General features: G+C 44.2%; 1 protein-coding gene across 1 annotated transcript in view; it reads left to right on the top strand.

Annotated features, from left to right (window-relative positions):
* MYO1H (myosin IH) overlaps positions 1-19,201 on the top strand; it is a 105,635-nt gene that overhangs the window by 51,859 nt on the left and 34,575 nt on the right. The window contains exons 3-10 of the mRNA XM_032310958.1: positions 7,538-7,699; positions 9,924-10,039; positions 11,224-11,422; positions 12,277-12,357; positions 15,029-15,208; positions 17,512-17,610; positions 18,433-18,546; positions 18,884-18,955. Of these exons, the coding sequence (XP_032166849.1) occupies positions 7,574-7,699; positions 9,924-10,039; positions 11,224-11,422; positions 12,277-12,357; positions 15,029-15,208; positions 17,512-17,610; positions 18,433-18,546; positions 18,884-18,955 (987 nt within the window). The 5' untranslated portion in view covers positions 7,538-7,573. The remainder of the gene's footprint in view (positions 1-7,537; positions 7,700-9,923; positions 10,040-11,223; positions 11,423-12,276; positions 12,358-15,028; positions 15,209-17,511; positions 17,611-18,432; positions 18,547-18,883; positions 18,956-19,201) is intronic.

Raw genomic sequence — 19,201 nt, 5'->3', positions numbered from 1 at the left:
TGGTCATTTTTTGTAAATATTCTATGTGCTTTTGAAACAAAATATAATACTCTGTGACGTTCTGGTGCAGTGCTATACTTGTGGTAGTTGTATTGTTAAGATTTTCTGTGTCCTACAGAGTTGTTGTTTTGTTTTGTTTTGTTTGGCCATAGTTTTCTTTTAGTTTCTGAGAAAAGTTAGTCAAGCTTTTCCTCGGTGGGACTACTTGAATAGTACATACATGCAATGGAGTACTTTGCAAATCTAAAAAGGAAAGCGGAGTGTCATTATAAACAACTTTGAAACGGTCACCAGGAGATTTCCTAGTGAAAAACAAACTGGGGAAATGGAAAGTAGAATTTGCAACTATTTGCAAAAGAATGGAGGGAAACAAATCTACATGTGTTGCTAATATTTAAGGAAGAGTTTTAGCATTTTAATAATTTCTAAATGATTATTTACAGAAGATAGAAGGGAATAGGGCTGAAGGGACAGTCAGTTGACAACCAGCTCTTGATTTTGGCTCAGTCGTGATTTCAGGGTTGTGGGATCAAGCCCCATGCTAGGCTCCATGCTCAGTGGGAAGTCCGCTTAAGAGCCTCTCTCTCCCTCTGCTCTTCCCACCTGTATGCACACATGTGTTCTCTCTAAACTAAATAAATCTTGAAAAAAATTAATTTGAAGTCCTTTATGTATGACAGCAGTATTGTGTACATATGTTTTGAAAGAATTCTTTTTTTTTTTTTAGATTTTATTTATTTGGGATGCCTGGGTGGCTCAGTTGGTTAAGCTGCTGCCTTTGGCTCGGGTCATGATCCCAGGGTCCTGGGATTGAGTCCCGCATCAGGCTCCTTGTTTGGCAGGGAGTCTGCTTCTTTTGCTACCTCTGCCTGCCACTCTGCCTGTTTGTGTGTACTCTCTCTGACAAATAAATAAATAAAATCTTTAAAAAAATAATAATAAATCTCTTAAAAAAAAAAAAAAAGATTTTATCGGGGCACCTGGGTGGCTCAGTGGGTTAAAGCCTCTGCCTTCGGCTCAGGTCATGATCCCAGAGTCTTGGGATCGAGCCCCACATCGGGCTCTCTGCTCAGCAGAGAGCCTGCTTCCTCCCCTCTCTCTCTCTCTGCCTGCTTCCCTGCCTACTTGTGATCTCCGCCTGTCAAGTAAATAAATTTTTAAAAATCTGGAAAAAAAAAGATTTTATTTATTTGACAGAGTGAGAGAGATCATAGTAGGCAGAGAGGCAGGCAGAGGGAGAGGAGGAAGAAGGCTCCCTGCTAAGCAGATGTGGGACTCAATCCCAGGACCCTGAGATCACGACCTGAGCTGGAGGCAGTGGCTTAACCCACTAAGCCACCCAGGCACCCCAAATTTTTTATCTTTTAGAGATACCTACTGAAATATTTATGAGGTTATGTGAGGGTTGTAACTTTCTTAAAACCAATTCATTGTTGTTGGGAGGAGAGGTGGAGCAGAACTATAGGTTGGTATTTACTGAAGCTGGGTAATGGGTATATTGGGTTTGCTTTACATTTCTTGCATGTGTGAACATGTGAACATATTTTATAATAAAAGCTATAACTATATTTATGGGAAAAAACTAAAATTATGGGGTAAAAGAATTATACTGTTGGTACACAGGTATGACTATACATGAGAAAGAAGTACTCAGTGAAGTCTAGGGCACATGATTTGGAAGATACAGAGGGGTTTGCTAGCTCTCCTCTGCCCCAGGGCCGGGGGGGGTTTCCCCACACACTCTCGCACATGCCCATGGGTAACCTGGTAAGACTTTCTCCTTGAACTGAAAAAGCTTTGCTTTCCTTCATTTTACATATCGAGGTTTCTTATGACCTTATTTTAAAAAAGCATCCCGAAACATAAAATGTCAAAAGCTATAGCTCTAGGGCTTCACTCCTCCCCCTTAAAAAAATGCCACCCCCTTCTCACATTCCAAACCTTAGAGTAGTGGCCAGAACAGGTGGCAGAGTTAAACGTGCAAGAGCCATGACTCACAGTCAAAGTGCTGTTCTCCTAGTGGAAAAACCCTTTCCTGTATGTGTATGAGTCAGGATCAGCAGCCATCCGCTGCAGTAACAAACAGTCGCCAATTCTCAGAAGTTTGCCATAACAGGAATTTATTCCTTGCTTACATAAAGCCTACTATGGGTTTTGATGATTTTATTTTCTTGAAAGAGAGCGAGCAAGCATGGTGGGGGTAGAGAGGGAGAGAGAGAGAGAGTATCCCAAGCAGGCTCCACAGTCAGCATGGAACCCAATGTGGGGCTTGATCTCATGACCCCGAGATCGTGACCTGAGCTGAAATCAAGAGGCGGATGCTCAACCAACTGCATCACCCAGATGCTTCTGAGTCTTGATGATTCTTTAGAAGATCTTTCTTCCCTGTGATGACCCAGGAATCTAGGCTACATTGACTTTGGAGCTTGTCCATTCAACAAGCTAAATCCTCAGTTACCACAGCCTCAAAGGAGTCCAGATAACCCAGCGGAGGAGCTGGCCCAGATGTCACTTCTGTTCACAACCTGTTGGCCAAAAATAGTCATGTGAGTCCCCCTAAGTACAGGGGGACATGTCGGGAAATGCATGGAATGTGTGGCAGGTGGTTTGGTCTCTGTCACAGCATTTAGCCAACTTGATATGCTCAGTGGCCCCTCCCACCCACGTGTACACACACTAGGTCAAGTGCTAGGTCATGTAGAAGGTGATAGGGTCAGGTCACCCTTGAGTATATGAGACTTCCAAAATAATGGTCCTGGTGGGAGCATCTCCTTGACCCTCCAACCTATGAGAAAGTGAAATATCTAAACCATCCAGGACAAAGGGTGGCTGGCTGGATTTTGGCTAGTGTCCCACCAGACTGAGTATGTGCAATAGGATTTCATGTAAAAGTCTCAACTTCTGACTTTTCTTGAATAATTGGAAGGCCTGGAAACCCAGTCATACATTCATATCTGGTGTCACCTACCTAATGGAGCCGAGGAGTGGCTACATAGCCCAGATGCCTATTCATTCCCTCGTCTAAGTGGGTCCCCACTACCCTTTCAAGATATCTGGAAATGAACTAGATAAAAGGAACCAAAAGTGGATAGAGGGTGCTTTGGTCTGTTCACGTTAAAAATCACTATCCTGTCCCTTCATCTTTGAGGTTTTGTCAGATCTTTTTGGGCTGCAAGTCACATAAAGCCCTAGGGACCGACAACAGGGCTCACTCTGGCAAGCACACACCTACCTCTAGGAGTGGGATTAAGAAAGCTTTTTAATTTCTGCACCCACCACCTGCGGAGATCAGACCGCGGTGATGTTTGTGGGCACAGCTCCAGACATGATTTCAGACTCCAGCCCACTCCCCATTCAATAGGGGGTCGCCAACTACTAGCCAGCACATTTTTTTTTCCACTTTATTTTCTTGTTTCTAATAATCGTATTAGCAATACTAATGAGGCTAGAAGCAAGGGCTCACAGAGCTGACATTGTGTCTGGCGCTGTTCCAAGTGCTTTCCATGGTCTGTTCAGACCAACAATCCTGTGAAGTAGGTACAATTATGTTTCCATTTTATAGACCTGAGACAGAGATGGGGCCTTGGAGAGGTAGACTTTCCCAAGGTTGTACCACTAGGAAGCAACAGAGGCGGGATTTAAGCCCTGGGTAGGCTCAACTTCCAGAGTCCTTGTGGGTAATCACAACGCTCTTACACACACACACACACACACACACACACACACACACTTTAAGATGGGGATATTCAGAATCACTAAAAATGTTTTTTGATCGGGGCGCCTGGGTGGCTCAGTGGGTTAAGCCGCTGCCTTCGGCTCAGGTCATGATCTCAGGGTCCTGGGATCGAGTCCCACATCGGGCTCTCTGCTCGGCAGGGGGCCTGCTTCCCTCTCTCTCTCTCTATGCCTGCCTCTCTGACTACTTGTGATTTCTCTCTGTCAAATAAATAAATAAAATCTTTAAAAAAAAATGTTTTTTGATCTACATGCATTGTTTCCATCTTTAGAGAGCAGGTGTTTGTTCTAACTCCGTTTGACTAGTGTAGAGAGACACCTGGTGGCCATTCTGGTTTTTTAAACTTTTTATTATGCAAAACTTGAAATACATACAAAGTAAACAAAATAGTACAGTAAATCCCTCTGACACCCATCACCCAGCCTCAACAATTATTACCATTCTGCCATTCTGTATCCATTTAGATGTCCACCCACTCTCCATCCCCTTCCCCCTTGCTCATTTTTTGTGGTCCTTTGTAAGATAACATTTACATATGTGGAAATATACAAAATCTTAACAAGATATCTTGACCAAGAGACACACCCATGTAGCTCACAGTCCTATCAAGACAAAGAATGTTTCCATCATTCCGCAAATGTCCTTTGTCCGACAGTCTCGCCAACCAGGCAACAATTGTTTGGATTTTTCATCGCAGATTAGTTTTGCTTCTAGAATTTCATATAAATGGAACTGTAGGGCATGCCCTCTTTTGTGCCTGAGTTCTTTCACTCAGCATAACGTCTGAGAGTCATCTGTGTCGTGCGTCCCAGTCATTTCTCTTTTAGCGCTGTACCCATTCTATTGTACAGGTTCCGCATCCATTCTCCTCCAGCTGATGGAAATCTGGATTGTTTCCAGTTTGGGGGCCATTATGAATCAAGTGGCTGTAAACCTTTATGTTCGAGTCTCTTTGTGACCATATGTTTACATTTCCCTTATGTAAATAGTCAGGAAGGGAGCTGCTGAATCAAAGGATGGGGGCACAGTTAACTTTATTAGAAACTGCCAGACCTTTCCCCGAAGTGATTCTATCATTTTGTATTCCCACCAGCAACATAGGAGCCCTCCATCTGTTCCACATCCTCGCTCATGGTTGCTGTTGTCAGTCTTTTTCATTCGAACTTCGCTGGGGTTCTCTCACTGTGGCTCTAACTCTCATTTGCCTGATGACTAATGACATTGAGCATTTTCCCACTTAGTTACCATTTGTCTATCTTCCATGGTGAAGTGTCCATTCAAGTCCTCTGCCCAATCTTTACTGGGTTTGATTTTTTTGTTACTAAGCCATAGGAGTCTTTTATTCTGGATACAAACCCTTTGCAGGGATATCTCTTGTGAATGTTTTCTGCCAGTCCGTGGCTTGCCTATTTGTTCTCTTAATGGTGTCTTCTGGAAGAAGTTTTATATTTGATAAAGTCAAATTTCATTTTCTTTTATAGTTATTTCTTCCTGTGTCATAAGAAAACTTTATCTTCCTCTGGTTGCTGAGATATTCCCCTCTGTTTTCTCCCTGGATCTTCATAGATGATGCATTTACATTCAGGTCTAAGATTCATCTCAAGTTTTGTATATATATACACAAGTAAAATGTTATAAAATAACATGTGTAACATATACATGTTTTTATCAATTGTTATCTTCATTTATTATGAAATAGGAATTTCTTATATATAAAATTTATATACAGTAAGTTTTCTCTAGTTTCATGTGTCAGTTTATACAGTATATAGATATATAAAAGTTCTATGTAGTTTTACATATATAAATATATACATTATATAGATATATAGAGTACTACATATAGTTTTACATATTTAAGTTTATACAGCATACAGATATATTTTAAAATTCTATAGTTTTATGTATATAAGTTTACATAATATATAAATTTATTAAATCATGAACATACATTTTTAAAGTGATGTTATTAAAGTGCTTTATTTTATAATCTATTGTGTAATAAAAATATATTATGAGGTAAGGATTGAAATGAAATGTGTTTCATTACGATATCTAGTCATTCCTGTGCTATCGAAAAGATTTTCCTTTCCTGTAAAGAATTGTTTTGGTACCTTTGTTGAAAGTCAGTCAAGGGGTGCCGGGGAGGCTCAGTGGGTTAAGCCTCTGCCTTCAGCTCAGGTCATGATCCCGGGGTCCTGGAATTGAGCCCTGCATCGGGCTCTCTGCTCAGCAGGGAGTCTGCTTCTGCCTCTCTCTCTCTCTCTCTGCCGGCCTCTCTGCCTACTTGTGATCTGTATGTCAAATAAATAAAATCTTAAAAAAAAAAAAAAAAGCCAATCGACACATGGTCTTGATTACTTCAAGGGAGGATGTGCGAGTCCTCCGGCTTTGTTTTCCTTTTTTAAAGCTGCTTCAGCTATTCTAGAAGCTCTGCATACCCAAAGATAGCAGGTGTCAAGTTCCTTCCTGTCTCTCAGATCCAGATACATCATTCAGTCCTTGCTTTGTGATAACAAACTGGCCTCCTTAAGCATTTCTCCTAGAAGGGAGCATATTAATCTTGGTCACTAGAGGGCACTGGAGGAACACTGCGGTAGCCAGAGGTTTGTCTTCCTGACTTCCTTTTCTATGTTTTGCTTGTTCCTTTCCCCTGCACAGCCACCGGTGCAGCACTATGTGGGTGGGGGGCATGCGTTGACTGTGTGTCCAGGGCACAGTTCTTCAGTGCCCTTGCAGCCTGGGCCAGGTGACTGACTGCCTTGCGCACTCATCCCAACACAGACCTCACACGCCCCGCCCCGTGGCCCCCACTCTCTAGGTACACCCTCTGTTTCCAGCCTCAGCTTGCGGGACACCAGGGGAGCTGTTTTCCACAGCCCTCCTGACTCAATCAAGCACCAGGTCTCCTGCCCAGTGCTGATCTGATTCCCTTTGTACCCCTATGCCCTCCTAGGAGGGTGGTTCTGACTCCTGGTGACAGAGGACCAGCTCTGCCCCCTAGTAACGCAGTGAGAGTCTCCATCATCCAGTGGGCCTGCAACCACTCCTTTTCCAGGGAGGTCTGAAGCCCAGCCTTGGGGGAGAGGACCCTCCAGTTTTGTCCTTCCTTGAGTACTCCCCAGTAACAAGAAATTCCCATTCCAGCCAAACTCATCATTCATGTCAGAATTACACAGCAAATTTGGGCAACTAATATCCATTTGAGAAGGTGATGGTGAGGAAAGCAGGCTCTGGGGCCAAGCTGTCTAGGTTTGTATCCTGACTCTGCCTTTTGGCAGGACATATGCATGTTTTTTAATGTCTCTGGCCTCAGTTTCCGCATCTGTTAAATGGGCATGGTAATAGCACATAATTTCATAAGGTTAGAATGAGGGTTAAAGGAGATAATAGAGGTCAGATACATAGCATAGTATCTAACAAGGAGCTATTGATGTTACTGTTAATGCTTTTACTACCATCCCCTTGTATCTCTAACCGATGATAAACTCTTTTTTTTAAAAGATTTTATTTATTTATTTGACAGAGAGAGATCACAAGTAGGCAGAGAGGCAGGCAGAGAGAGAGGAGGAAGTAGGCTCCCTGCTGAGCAGAGAGCCCGATGCGGGACTTGATCCCAGAACCCTGAGATCATGACCTGAGCCACCCAGGTGCCCCCAAATGATAAACTCTTAACAGAGAGCAAATCTCATCTCCATGCTCTTCCGTCCCCAGGGTTGGGTATCTTGCTATGCCCATATTAGATGAGCAATAGGAACTACAGAGTAAGTGAGCCACTGAGGAATGTTCTGTTTGCTACAGAAAGAAGAAGTGAGGAGGAAGCACATTCGTCTGCACATGGAAGGCGCGCTAACCGCCAGGGACAAGGTCGGGGTGCAGGATTTTGTGCTGTTGGACGCCTACACCAGCGAATCTGCTTTTCTGGACAATCTTCGCAAGCGTTTCAGCGAGAACCTCATCTATGTAACGTAGCCCATTTCTCAGCAGTTCTCCTAACCGGTGGTTCCCCCACCCCACCCCACCCCCACCTCTCTTCACGGCCTCGATGATAGCGAACAGTATCCCTCTGTTAGGTCAGCCTCTAAAGGGACGGGTGAAGGGACCACTGCCAGATGCATCCCGATCCTTCGTGTTAGGCTTTTTGGTTTGCCAGTGACAGAGACCCAGTTTAAACAGGTCTAACCCCCAAGATGCAATCTACCGACCTATGTCACTTTAGGGACCAGAAACAGATCTAGGGCCTTAGGGTGATGAGTCTTGAAGAGCCTCGAGGGTTCTTTCTCCATCCCGCTTCTCTGCACCCTTTTGCAATGGTCTCTTTCTGGGCCCGACTCTGCAAGGTGGCAAGGTGGCCCCCAGGACCAGGGGGTACAGAGGCGATAGCAAGTCCCCCCCCCCCAGACACAGATATTGGTTGGCTCTGATTGGCCCATTTTAGGTCATGTGCCTATCTCTGAACCAATCCCCCCATAGCTAGGCTGAGTAATGTTCTGATTGGCCAGGCTATTTACCCAGGCCCAGCCCTGGAAGTGAGGGATGAGGCGGATGCGCACCTTACTGTAGGGTGTGGGTTGGAGAACATTCCTCAAAGGAATCCTCTGGAAGAATGAGGTCTAGATACGAGACAGGCAAACATAAGAGATGTCCACCACAGCCCATGAATCTTCAAGAGTCAAGACTGTAACATTTTACCAGGACTGTTTTTAGCTTGGTCTGGTTCTTTCTAGGGGCGGTCAGTTTTTAACCTGCCAGTTAATCCCCCCCACACTTTGATCTTATTGGTTGGTTTTCAGGTAAATTCCTTTAGGGTAAACTCCACAGTGTGTGTGTGTGTGTGTGTGTGAGAGAGAGAGAGAGAGAGAGAGAGAGATGGGGTGTTATTAAATGCAATTAATTTTACTAAAATCTTACTAGCTTTTACTAAGAGTAAATTAGACAACCAAACCCAGTCTAAAAATATTTGTCTTGCGCCTATTTTGTTTTTAACGGTGACTGTGACTTAATCTGCAGTTGGAACCAAGGTTACTAGGAGAAATAAGCAAAAGGCTTTTCACAGTGTATATTTTTAATTGTGGAAATAGATTTTATGCATAAGCAAAGGGGAAAGAATATGGTGTGGAGAAGTATACATGGGACAGTAGGATCATCATGAATAAATTGTTTCCAGTTTAAACAGAGAGACTCTTCAGAAACTATATTCTATCCTGAAAGATTTCTACTGCTGAAAGCAATGCTGAATTTTCATCAGAATACAGTATTCTTATCTGATCCCGTTCTCTAACTTGATCCTAGAGATTAGAAATATTCGTGAGAATGATTTCAGGCATAATTAGTGTAATCTTGGGAACCTCCAAACTGGAGACTCTGGAATGAAAATCCAGAACAAACTCAGAATCAGAAAACTGCAGATGCGTTTTCAAAGGAGCCCACACATTTACTGTTTTCTCTTTCCGAGGTTAGAGTTTTGTCTTCATAACTGTGTTGGCCCTATTACAAATGGAAGCCCTTGAAAAACTTGACTCATAATAGAATCCCACACTGAAATCCAGGGGACACGTAAATATAAATCAGATCACGGTGGCCCCTTCTGAAAGCTCTCCATATTACATGACAGTCTGAAGCGGGTATTTCACATCAGTATGGAGAGTGATATCTGCACCATGCACTGCAGTTGGAATAAATCCCCAGTTCTTCATGCCCTGTGTCATCAGAACTTGTTCCCTCTCGAACATCATGTCTTACCATTTCCATTCTCCCCTCCCACACTGGCCTCCAGGAAAGTCAGCCTGTCACATTTGTCCCCTTTCCTCCTTTTTTTTCCCCCATGAGTGGCTCCTCATCCTTCAAGTCCCAGCTCAAATTCCCCTCCTTAGAGAAGACTTCCCTAAGCCCAAGAGCTAAGGTGGCCTTCCTTGGTCATTCGCGTTCTCATTACCCTAGGAACACCTTTCTTACCATCCTAATTGAAGCTGTCTTGATCCCTTGGTTGGTTGTCTGGGCCCCCGCCCCCACTCCGTGCACACACATGGAAGCTTCATGACAGCAGAGACACTGCCTGTCTTATTTATTGTTTTATATCCCCAGTGTGGAATGAATGTGGGGGGCGGGGTCATAGCATGTGATGGTCTTTTGCTAAAGCTGTTTGCACCCCGGGGTTCCTCATTAGTGCTTTGGTCTGTTCCTCTAGACCTACATTGGGACCCTCCTTGTGTCTGTGAACCCATACCAGGAGCTTGGAATCTACACTGTGAGCCAGATGGAACTTTATCAAGGGGTCAATTTCTTTGAACTGCCACCACATGTGTAAGTAGCATGTATGAGCATCACCAATAGTGTTTTCCTATCTCTTTCCTTCCTCTTTGTCTTTTATCTCTCCCTCCTTCCTACTTACCCATCCATCCATCCACCCACCCACCCATCCATCCATCCATCCATCCACTCACTCACCCATTCATCCATCCAAATCCTTGATGGAATGCTCATTAGGTTTCAGACCTCACTTAAACGGCTGCCTTCTTGTGAACTGTCTTTCAGTGCAGTAGAAAACATCAAATCATGGTTGACTCTCAGCTTAAATATCATGAGGGGTGGAATCTTTTGCACCTGCTGAGAGATCCAAGAGTGAGGTTTTGGAGGTGTCTTTACTGTAAAGAGGTTTGCTACAGCGCCATCTACTGGTGTCTGAGTGTCATGATGGCTAAGGAGCATTCCTGCTGGTAGTAGGACTTCAGATCCTGTCCCATTTATATGTGACTCAGGCTTTGCTGAAATCCCAGTTCTCCCTGGGTGACTGCTGGACTATTTAGGCTCTCCCTCCATTTTTCTTGGTGACTCATCTGTTCACCTCCTAAGGGATTTATAAACCTTTTTGCATCACTGCTACCAACAATGTCCAAAATAACCAGTTTTCAAACTCAGCCACATGGGAATATTAGTGTCTCGGGAGATTAGTGTCTTCATCTTTGCAGATAAAGCCCTTATAATAGTTTTAGGTCTTGTTCTGTAGATATCCCCCGAGCTTTTAAGATAGTTTCAGTTTCTTGTCTCTGTACTCTTAATACAGAAGGTTTTGGGGGAAAGAGGAAACACAAGATCTTCGTATATCCACCGAGTGTTTAAAATATTTAGATGAGATGTTATTTCCACCTACAGCTAATAGCACATCTCCTGGGGATGTAATTTAGTATCTGGTTTGTTCTTATAAGAAATGTTGGATTTTTTCCAAATAAATCCATCCCACTATTAAGAAATGACCACTATTATTCACATTCTCCATTCTAACTCAGCTGTTTGAGTACTGACTTCTGGAACACTTTATGCCTGATCGGTCAGTGGGTCATGGTGAGAGTTTGGTATCTGAGGTCAGGATTTTGTACCCCTTGTCCGGATGTGGTTTCCTGAGGCAGGGAGCTCTGATGATGTCACAGGTGAGGGAAGCAACAGCATGGTCCCTTCCTGGTCCTTCCATTTCTGCCCCACTCCTCCAGCTACGCCATAGCTGACAACGCGTACCGTATGATGTGCTCTGAGCTAAACAACCACTTCATCCTCATTTCTGGAGAGAGCGGGGCAGGGAAAACAGAGGCCTCCAAGAAGATTCTGCAGTATTTTGCTGTGACCTGCCCAATGACTGAGTCACTCCAAATAGCCCGTGACAGACTGCTGCTCTCCAATCCTGTGTTGGAGGTAAGTGATCTTTGAGGATTTGTGGAGGAGAAGTTCTAGGGAGGTCATTGAGTAAGGAGAATCCTCTGCCTGGGCAGATCATCATCTGGGAGTTAAGCAGAGGTGTCTCAAGGGCAGGATCATGGTTAAGGGCATAACTTTTATGTCCAGCAGGCGTGGCTGCTAATCCCAGGGCCGCCGCATGCCAACAAGCTTCAGCAAATCACTCCACATCCCAGATTATGTTTGCCTTTCTGTGGAATGGGTCTATTCGTAGTTTCTACCTCTTAGGAGATTTTGAGGGTAAAACAAGATGGATGCATACAAAGCATCCGACAGAATTAGTAGTCACTAAAGTCATTAATATTTTTCTTATTTAACTGGAGTCATCTTGATGATTCTGCCATTGCAGTTCACTGACTTGCTGGACAATTTCGAACAGGTTATTTTATTGTGGGTTTTTGTTGCCCTTCATGGTAAAGATGTTTGTGGCCGAAGGAATTTTCCCAATGGACCTATGGTCTGAACAATTCACCTCTTCGATATAAAAAGGGGTCTGGTACTATAGCTTCTGGAAGAGCAAGGACGTAGTTTCCTTGATATCTGCCCGTAGTCATGCCTAGACTGGATGCCAGAGAGAAGACACATTTCCCTCCTCTCTAGCTCCATCCCAGGATTTGGCATCAAATCCTCTATACTTAGTGGTTCCTTTTTAGAAGATAAAGAATGGCTTTCATCCCTGGCCCCCCTTCTCCCCTCCATTTTCATATTCATGGCATTTGGGTGTAGGAAGTTGAGGAGCACCGTGAGCTCAAGTGAACTTTCATCGCAGTTTGGTTCAGTCTGTCCCTGTCTCCTTCACTTTGTATTCCAAGGCTTTTGGAAATGCCAAAACACTCCGGAATGACAACTCCAGCAGATTTGGAAAATACATGGACATACAGTTTGACTATAAGGTACACTGAAGTTCCTATTACTGGTTCATGGGGACCCCTTAACCGGCCAGTGACAGCAGCCTGACCTAAGGTTCCTCAAGGGAGGAAGGGCTTTAGTGGCTCAAATAAGTAAAAACTCCAGGCTTAGTGCTGTTTGGGGAGATACAAATAAAGACCACAATGAGATACTATGTCCTACTTTCTAGGGTGGGGGCAAAACTTAAGAAGTCTGGTGATACTAGCTGTTGGTGGAGATGTGGACCGTTAGGAACTCTAACCCATTGCCATGGGGAGTACATGGGTACAACCCATTTGGAAAACTGTATGCTGTCTTGTGGAAGTTGAAATCCGTATAATCCATTCCACTCCTGGAGGTATTCCTGTAGATCTGCAAGCATGCCCACAAGATCCCTGCTCATCATGGTAAAAGGACTGGGAACAGCCAACCCACCCGGAGGGCTGAGTGTCCATCAACACAATGGCGGGTTGTCCACCCAGGGAAGCATCGCATAGCAGCAAGAACAGATGAATGGCAGCTAGCTGCACAGAACACGGTCGAGTCTTAGGAATGTCCTGTGTGTCAGGGTGATGCCTGAGAACAAGCCCGTGCAAACAATGTATTGTTTGGGCATATGTAATTAGACGGCATAGGTGGGCAAACGTTTTTGGATAGGGCCAGGTGGTCTGTGTTTTAGACTCTGTGGACCCTATTGTTTCGGTCACAAGTACTCGGCTCTGTTGTGGTGGTATGGAAGAAACCAAAGATCATGCATAACGGGAGAGTATGGTCGTATGTTGTGCAGAGCTTAAATGGGGCTGATGCAGGTAGGGGGCAGGTGGACAGAGTTCTCAAGGATGTAGAATTCCCGGTGACAAAGCGCGTCACTTGGACCAGAGAACAGTCGCTGGCGGGGCATAGAGTGGAGTGACGCAAGACTGGCTAAGGTTTTCCCGGAGGCCTGTACGTGGACTTCTGGCGAAGTGTGCCTAGACTTTGGAAAAAATGGAATAGTTATGTCTGTTTTAAAGCTTCTTATTGAAATTCAACACACATGCTAAAAGGGACACAAATCGTGAGTACAGCTTGATGAGTTTTACTTGTGTGTATCTCCCTTTGATAACCAGTACTTAGATCAAGAGAGAAAAATTTCTTGGGGCACCTGAGTGGCTCAGTTGGTTAAGCATCTGCCTTCAGCTCAGGTCATGATCTTGAGATTGTGGATCAAGTCCCGCGTCCGGCTCCTTACCCGGCCAGGAGTCTTCTTCTCCCTCTGTCTCTGCCTGTCGCTCCCCCTGTTTGTGCTCCCTCTCTTTCTGTCAAATAAATGAATAAAATATATTAAAAAGAAAGTGTAAAAAATTTCTAGTGCCTAGAAGAATCTCCTGCTTTTCTCTGAAAGTGCCTGCCTTCCCAGAAGTTACCAACTGTTCCAACCTCTATAATCAGATGAATTTGGCTGGTTCTTGAGCATCATGCAGATGGAATTATGCAGTATGTTCTAGTTTGTGTCTGGCTCCTTTCCATCAGCGTTCTACCTGTCAGTTTCATTCGTGTCACTTTGTGTAGTAGCTGGTCATTCTTGGCTTATGTGACCTCTTCACTATCTGTTCACCTGTTGATGGACATTTGGCTTTTCCGATTTGGGGCTATCAAAGAGTGCTCTGAACATCCTTGCACGTGTCATTGAGTAGATATTGGTGGTCACTTATGTTGGGTGCTTGCCTGGAGGTAGCATTGCTGGGCTCTTACCAGTGATGTTAGGACAGTGCATGACAGTTCTCATGGCCAGTAGGGTTCTCTGTATCCTAGTCAACATTTGATATTGCCAGTCCTCTCGGTTTGAGACATTCTGGTCAAGTGCAGTGGTTTTCTGCTTTATGTTCATATTTCCCTGATTATAAATGAAGTCCAGATAACTGGCCAATTAAAAATTTGACGCTAAAGCCTTTTGCCCACTTTTAAGTAGGTTGTTTTTCTCATTTTGCTTTGCAGGAGTTCTATATATGTTCTGGAGTACAAATCCTCTACTGGAATATTCTTAAAAATAGCGTGGGGGCACCTGGGTGGCTCAGTCAGTTAAGCAGCTGCCTTCAGTTCAGGTCATGATCCTGGAGTCCTGGGGTCGAATCCCATGTCAGGTTCCCTAATCAGCAGGGAGTCTGCTTCTCCCTCTCCCTCTGCCACTCCCCCTGCTTGGGCTCTCTCTCTCACACACATAAATAAAATTTTTAAAAATAAATAAAAGTGTGCTATTGGCACAAGGATATATAAACAGGCCAGTGGGCCAGAATGGGGTCTGCAAAGTCCTCCACATAAGATATTGTCCCCTAGCTTATGACCGAGGCCCACTGTGACTGAATAGGGATAGGAGTGCCTTGTTCATAAATAGTGCTATCAATTGGAAATCCATGTGAATAAGAAGAACTTTGACTCTCTACCTCACTCCATACACGAAATTTCAAGCACAGTCCTAAACCTGAATGGTAAAATAATCCCACTTCTAGACAGAAGTACAGAAAATCTCTCTCATGACCTCAGGGTAGGCAAATATGTTTTTTTAAAAAGAGGTGTGAAAACGCTAGGCTTAGAAGAACCATCATTCGAATTCAGAATTTCTGTTCCTCAGAAGACACCAGCAAGGGAATGGCTTAGTTATTATCGTCATTGTGCCTTTTTTGCTCTGTTCTCAAGGGCATTCCCGTAGGTGGGCATATCATCAGTTACCTGATAGAAAAGTCTCGAGTTGTCTATCAAAACCAGGGCGAGAGGAACTTCCACATCTTCTATCAGCTGCTGGATGGTGGCGAAGAGGAGCTCCTTGCATACCTGGGACTTGAGCGGGACCCCCGGCTGTACAAATACCTCTCACAGGTTGGAAGCACCTGGCTTGGGTGGCCCTTTGGAGGCAGCAATCAAGGGTGTTAGTGGGAGCTTCTGTGGGATGGTCAAGAACTTTCTCATTACCGCTCTGGAGGTATCCTACAGACTGGTTTATGGACACTTACCATAACCCCTCTGTTTATGCCTGGCAGGTAGATGGTAGATCATCTTGGTAAAGTAACCGATCTCTAGGTGAGGGGTTCTCAGCACTGGCTGAAATTAGAATCACCAGAGGAGGTTTTTCAATACACACACACACACACACACACACACACACATCTCTGGCTCCTACCCTCCAGCGATCCAGATCTAATTAGTCTGGGGTGGGATGGGGACCTCAGGGTTGTGTTAAATACTCCCCCATGATTTGGTGTAATTAAGTGAATCCTCCATGATTCTAAGTCACAGTGGGAGTGGGAACTGCTGGTCTAGGTGTGAGAGTAACTTGCTATCCACCCGTGTCCACAGCCCGTGTTGCATTCTGCTTTCAAAACTAATTAGGAAGAGACCCTCCTCCTCCCTGCCTCCCATTCTGAGACTTGTTGGCTGCAAAATGAACATACTTCCTTACAGAAAGTGTTCAGGCCATTCCTGGGATCCAGCACTGTGAAAGGGGCTTTCAGAATGTAACCTCTCCTCCAACCATTACTCTTTCTGCAGCCAGCATGAAGACTGGGAAAGGTCTAGATTGTACAGCACCTACCAATCTTTGACGCCACTAGCACCTTTCTCCCCTGAGATCTTTGGATTTTTCTCTTCTTTACTGGGCCTGACTTTGAATGGAAGTCTCTTGGCAGAGTGCCAGTGGGGACATCACTTGAAAAAGAGAACGAGGTCTTAGGAAGTGAATCTTGTAAAAGAAGGACCAACATTTCATAGGAAGTCATGGAGGAAGAATAAGCATGACTGAAATTTTATCTTGAAAAATGAGGCGATATAATGAAGACAAAAGAGTCCCATAATCTCCTTTTACAAACTTTGTCCTGATTGCTAGAATGAAGAGTAACTCAAATTTGATTTTTTTTTTTTTTGAGGACCAAATTTTTCTAACAAAACTGTGTGGTAGCGTCACACTTGACTTTCTATAGCCTGATCAGAGAGGGTCAATCTATAAAAAGTATTTGTGGGCTTCATTCTTTTACCCAAGGGCTTCTCCTAACCCTTTGATATTCAAATCATTCCCTTTTGGAATGTATCTTGTCTTCATCCTTGCAGATATTTTTCTAGTTCTGTTTCATTTGGCCAGATCTTCCTGCCACAGTGGCTTTGGAAATTGTTCAAGGGATGCACCAGTATTATTTTGTTCAATTTTATGTTCTCTCATAACTTTGACAGACTTCATGACTTTACTTGGCAGTATATCCATACTACTTCTGAACCTCTAGGTGTCCTGCAGGGACTGACCTAAGCTGGCCCCACCCTGGTGGGGCAGGAACAGACGCCGGTTGAACGGGGACGGGGAGGGATTTGGGAAGTTGCAGATTTAACAGTGGTCTGTTCACTGGTGAGTATTTTCATGCTACGGCCCCTCTGGTTTCCTTGTGTAACAGGAAAATCTTTGAAGATGACAGATCTTCAGAGAGCCAGGAATCCAGGGACACCCTGTACTATAATAGCAAAAAACAAACAAACAAACCAAAAAAACACACAAAAAAACCCCTCATCTAGAAGTCTTCCCTTTAAATTGCGACATTTGGTGGTATGTGTCTTATCTAAAAGACAGCTTCTAAAGTGGTGGAACATCTCATCACATCTCTGCTGGGGACTGTATCCATCAGCTGTCTCTCTCTAAATGCCAAACTTTTATTTTCTCGAGTGAGGGTCTCTTTTCACTTCGTCCCGCCCTGCAGTTTCTGCTGGAGGTTATAAGAGCATCAAAATGCTTTCTGAATTTCAGGGCTGTCCTTTCCCTGTATATTTTAGCAGATGTTTCTAGAGACAAGCATCTTCAATTTATTTGGCAAATATGACAAGGAAAACTATTTAAAACATACACATACACACACACACACACACAGAGACACACACACACACATATTCAAAGAGATATACCACTAATGTGTACCTTTCAAAGTTTTCCGAGGATAAAGATGAAATTCTAAATAAGTTTGAAAAAAGCAAATCACCCTATGCTAGCTGATTAGTGAAACCTACCTTTTTATAATTTAGAACATTCTAGAACTAGCTCTTGTATGCTTGTAGAAAATAAAAACCCTTCAATTCAAGGCTAGATGTGGGCATGACTCACTGCCCCTATAAAAATGACATTAAGCTACCCAATTCTGTGTCAACAGGGTCATTGTGCCAAAGAGTCATCTATTAATGACAAGAACGACTGGAAAACTGTTTCCAGTGCCTTTTCTGTCATCGATTTTACTGAAGATGACCTCGAGGTATGAGCCCCAAGGGCAGAACTGCTGGTCCATGGGTCTGGGATTGACCAAACATTGCTGGTATCTTGGCCACCTAGTGGGCTTGCCAGATTCAGCCAATAAAAATCCAGCATGCCTAGCTACATTTTAATGGTCACCATCATTTGGGGGCACCATTTGGGACCAAAATTAGTCATTGCTTGTCTGAAATTCCAATGTTAAACTGTGCATTCTGCATTTCATCGGGCAGACGAAAGACTTCCCGGTGCTGTATGCAAGGAGGAGGTCATGTTTCTTCTTCTCTCAAATCCAATCTCAAATACTTAGATGCCCTAGAACAGCAGGATTGTATCTTATTTACACTTCTATTTTTGAACAAACTGGAGCAAATTGTAGGCTTTATAAACATTGTGTTTTTACATCCTTTTGGTTTTTTTTGATGGCCAAAACTATTCTTTCAAGGGCCAGAATTATAATTTCAAAATATCATATATTTATGTAAATATATATATCTGGGATCATGGCATTTGCATAGAAAATGGCTTATTGGTGGGGAGAGGGAGGGGGTAGGGAAGATAGAAAATAGAAGTCTCCTATCCCGGAGAATGGGCAAAGCTTCCTCTCCACCCTGTGCTGAGGCTCTCTACCCTTCTTCCCTTAACATCTGAGTTGGGTAAGAGGCTGATTTCTGGGGGAAGGAGGAAATTAGCTTGGTTCTGTGAGCTCAGGACTGAAATTGGGATGGGGGTGGTTTTCCTTGTGATGATGTCTTCTGTGATGGCATTCACCAGTTAGGTGGCTGCCCCTCTTTCTCCCTTCTCCTTGCCCTATCCAACGTTCTAGAATCTCTTTGGAATTATTGCCAGCGTCCTACACCTAGGAAACATTTGTTTCGAAGAGAACCACCAAGGCTGTGCCGCCATACCAGACACCCATGAGATCAAATGGATCGCCAAGGTGACGTTCCACTTTTGAAGAGCAGAGGGAAGGCCTGGCCCTTTTTGGAGATGGAAGGGCAGGATGGGGGAGCTTGAGGCAGCTGGATGCCCAGGTCCCAAGTGGCTAATACCATGTCCATCTGGCTGGTACTGCCTAGGAAAATTAAAGAGCATGGGACAAGTGAGGGAGGGGGTAAAACCAGCTGGACACAAGATAGTATGTGATCTGTTTTGCATTTAATCAAGATTACCAGTCAGAGCATATAATCCTGGGCCTGGAAATCACACCAGTTCTTTACACATTGGCAAAAATCAAATCCAATCACTGAATGGCATTTTGGTTTCCATTTTTTCAGCTCCTGGGTGTCCACCCCTCCATCCTTCTGGAAGCTCTCACCCACAGAAAGATTGAAGCCAAAACTGAGAAGGTAACAATGCCTCTAGGTTGAAATGGACCTGCCCTTCCTTCTAGGGCTGCTACCTGCCTCATGCAAGAGGAGGATGGTGGTCCTGGAGGAGGCTAGACCCCAGCCTTCCAGCTCCTTCTGGGGTCTCCTGCCTCAGCCTCCCATTCCCAAACTGTTACACCAAACTCTCATGCTTCCCTTTCACCATGCCTTTCCACCGTGAGGTCTTTGCACATGCTGTTCCCTCTGCTGGAACACTGTTCCCTG

The sequence above is a fragment of the Mustela erminea genome, chromosome 13 (assembly GCF_009829155.1).
Source record: "Mustela erminea isolate mMusErm1 chromosome 13, mMusErm1.Pri, whole genome shotgun sequence".
NCBI lineage: Eukaryota > Metazoa > Chordata > Mammalia > Carnivora > Mustelidae > Mustela > Mustela erminea.
Note: the sequence above shows the minus strand (reverse complement) of the source record. Positions and strands in the feature narration are given on the sequence as shown.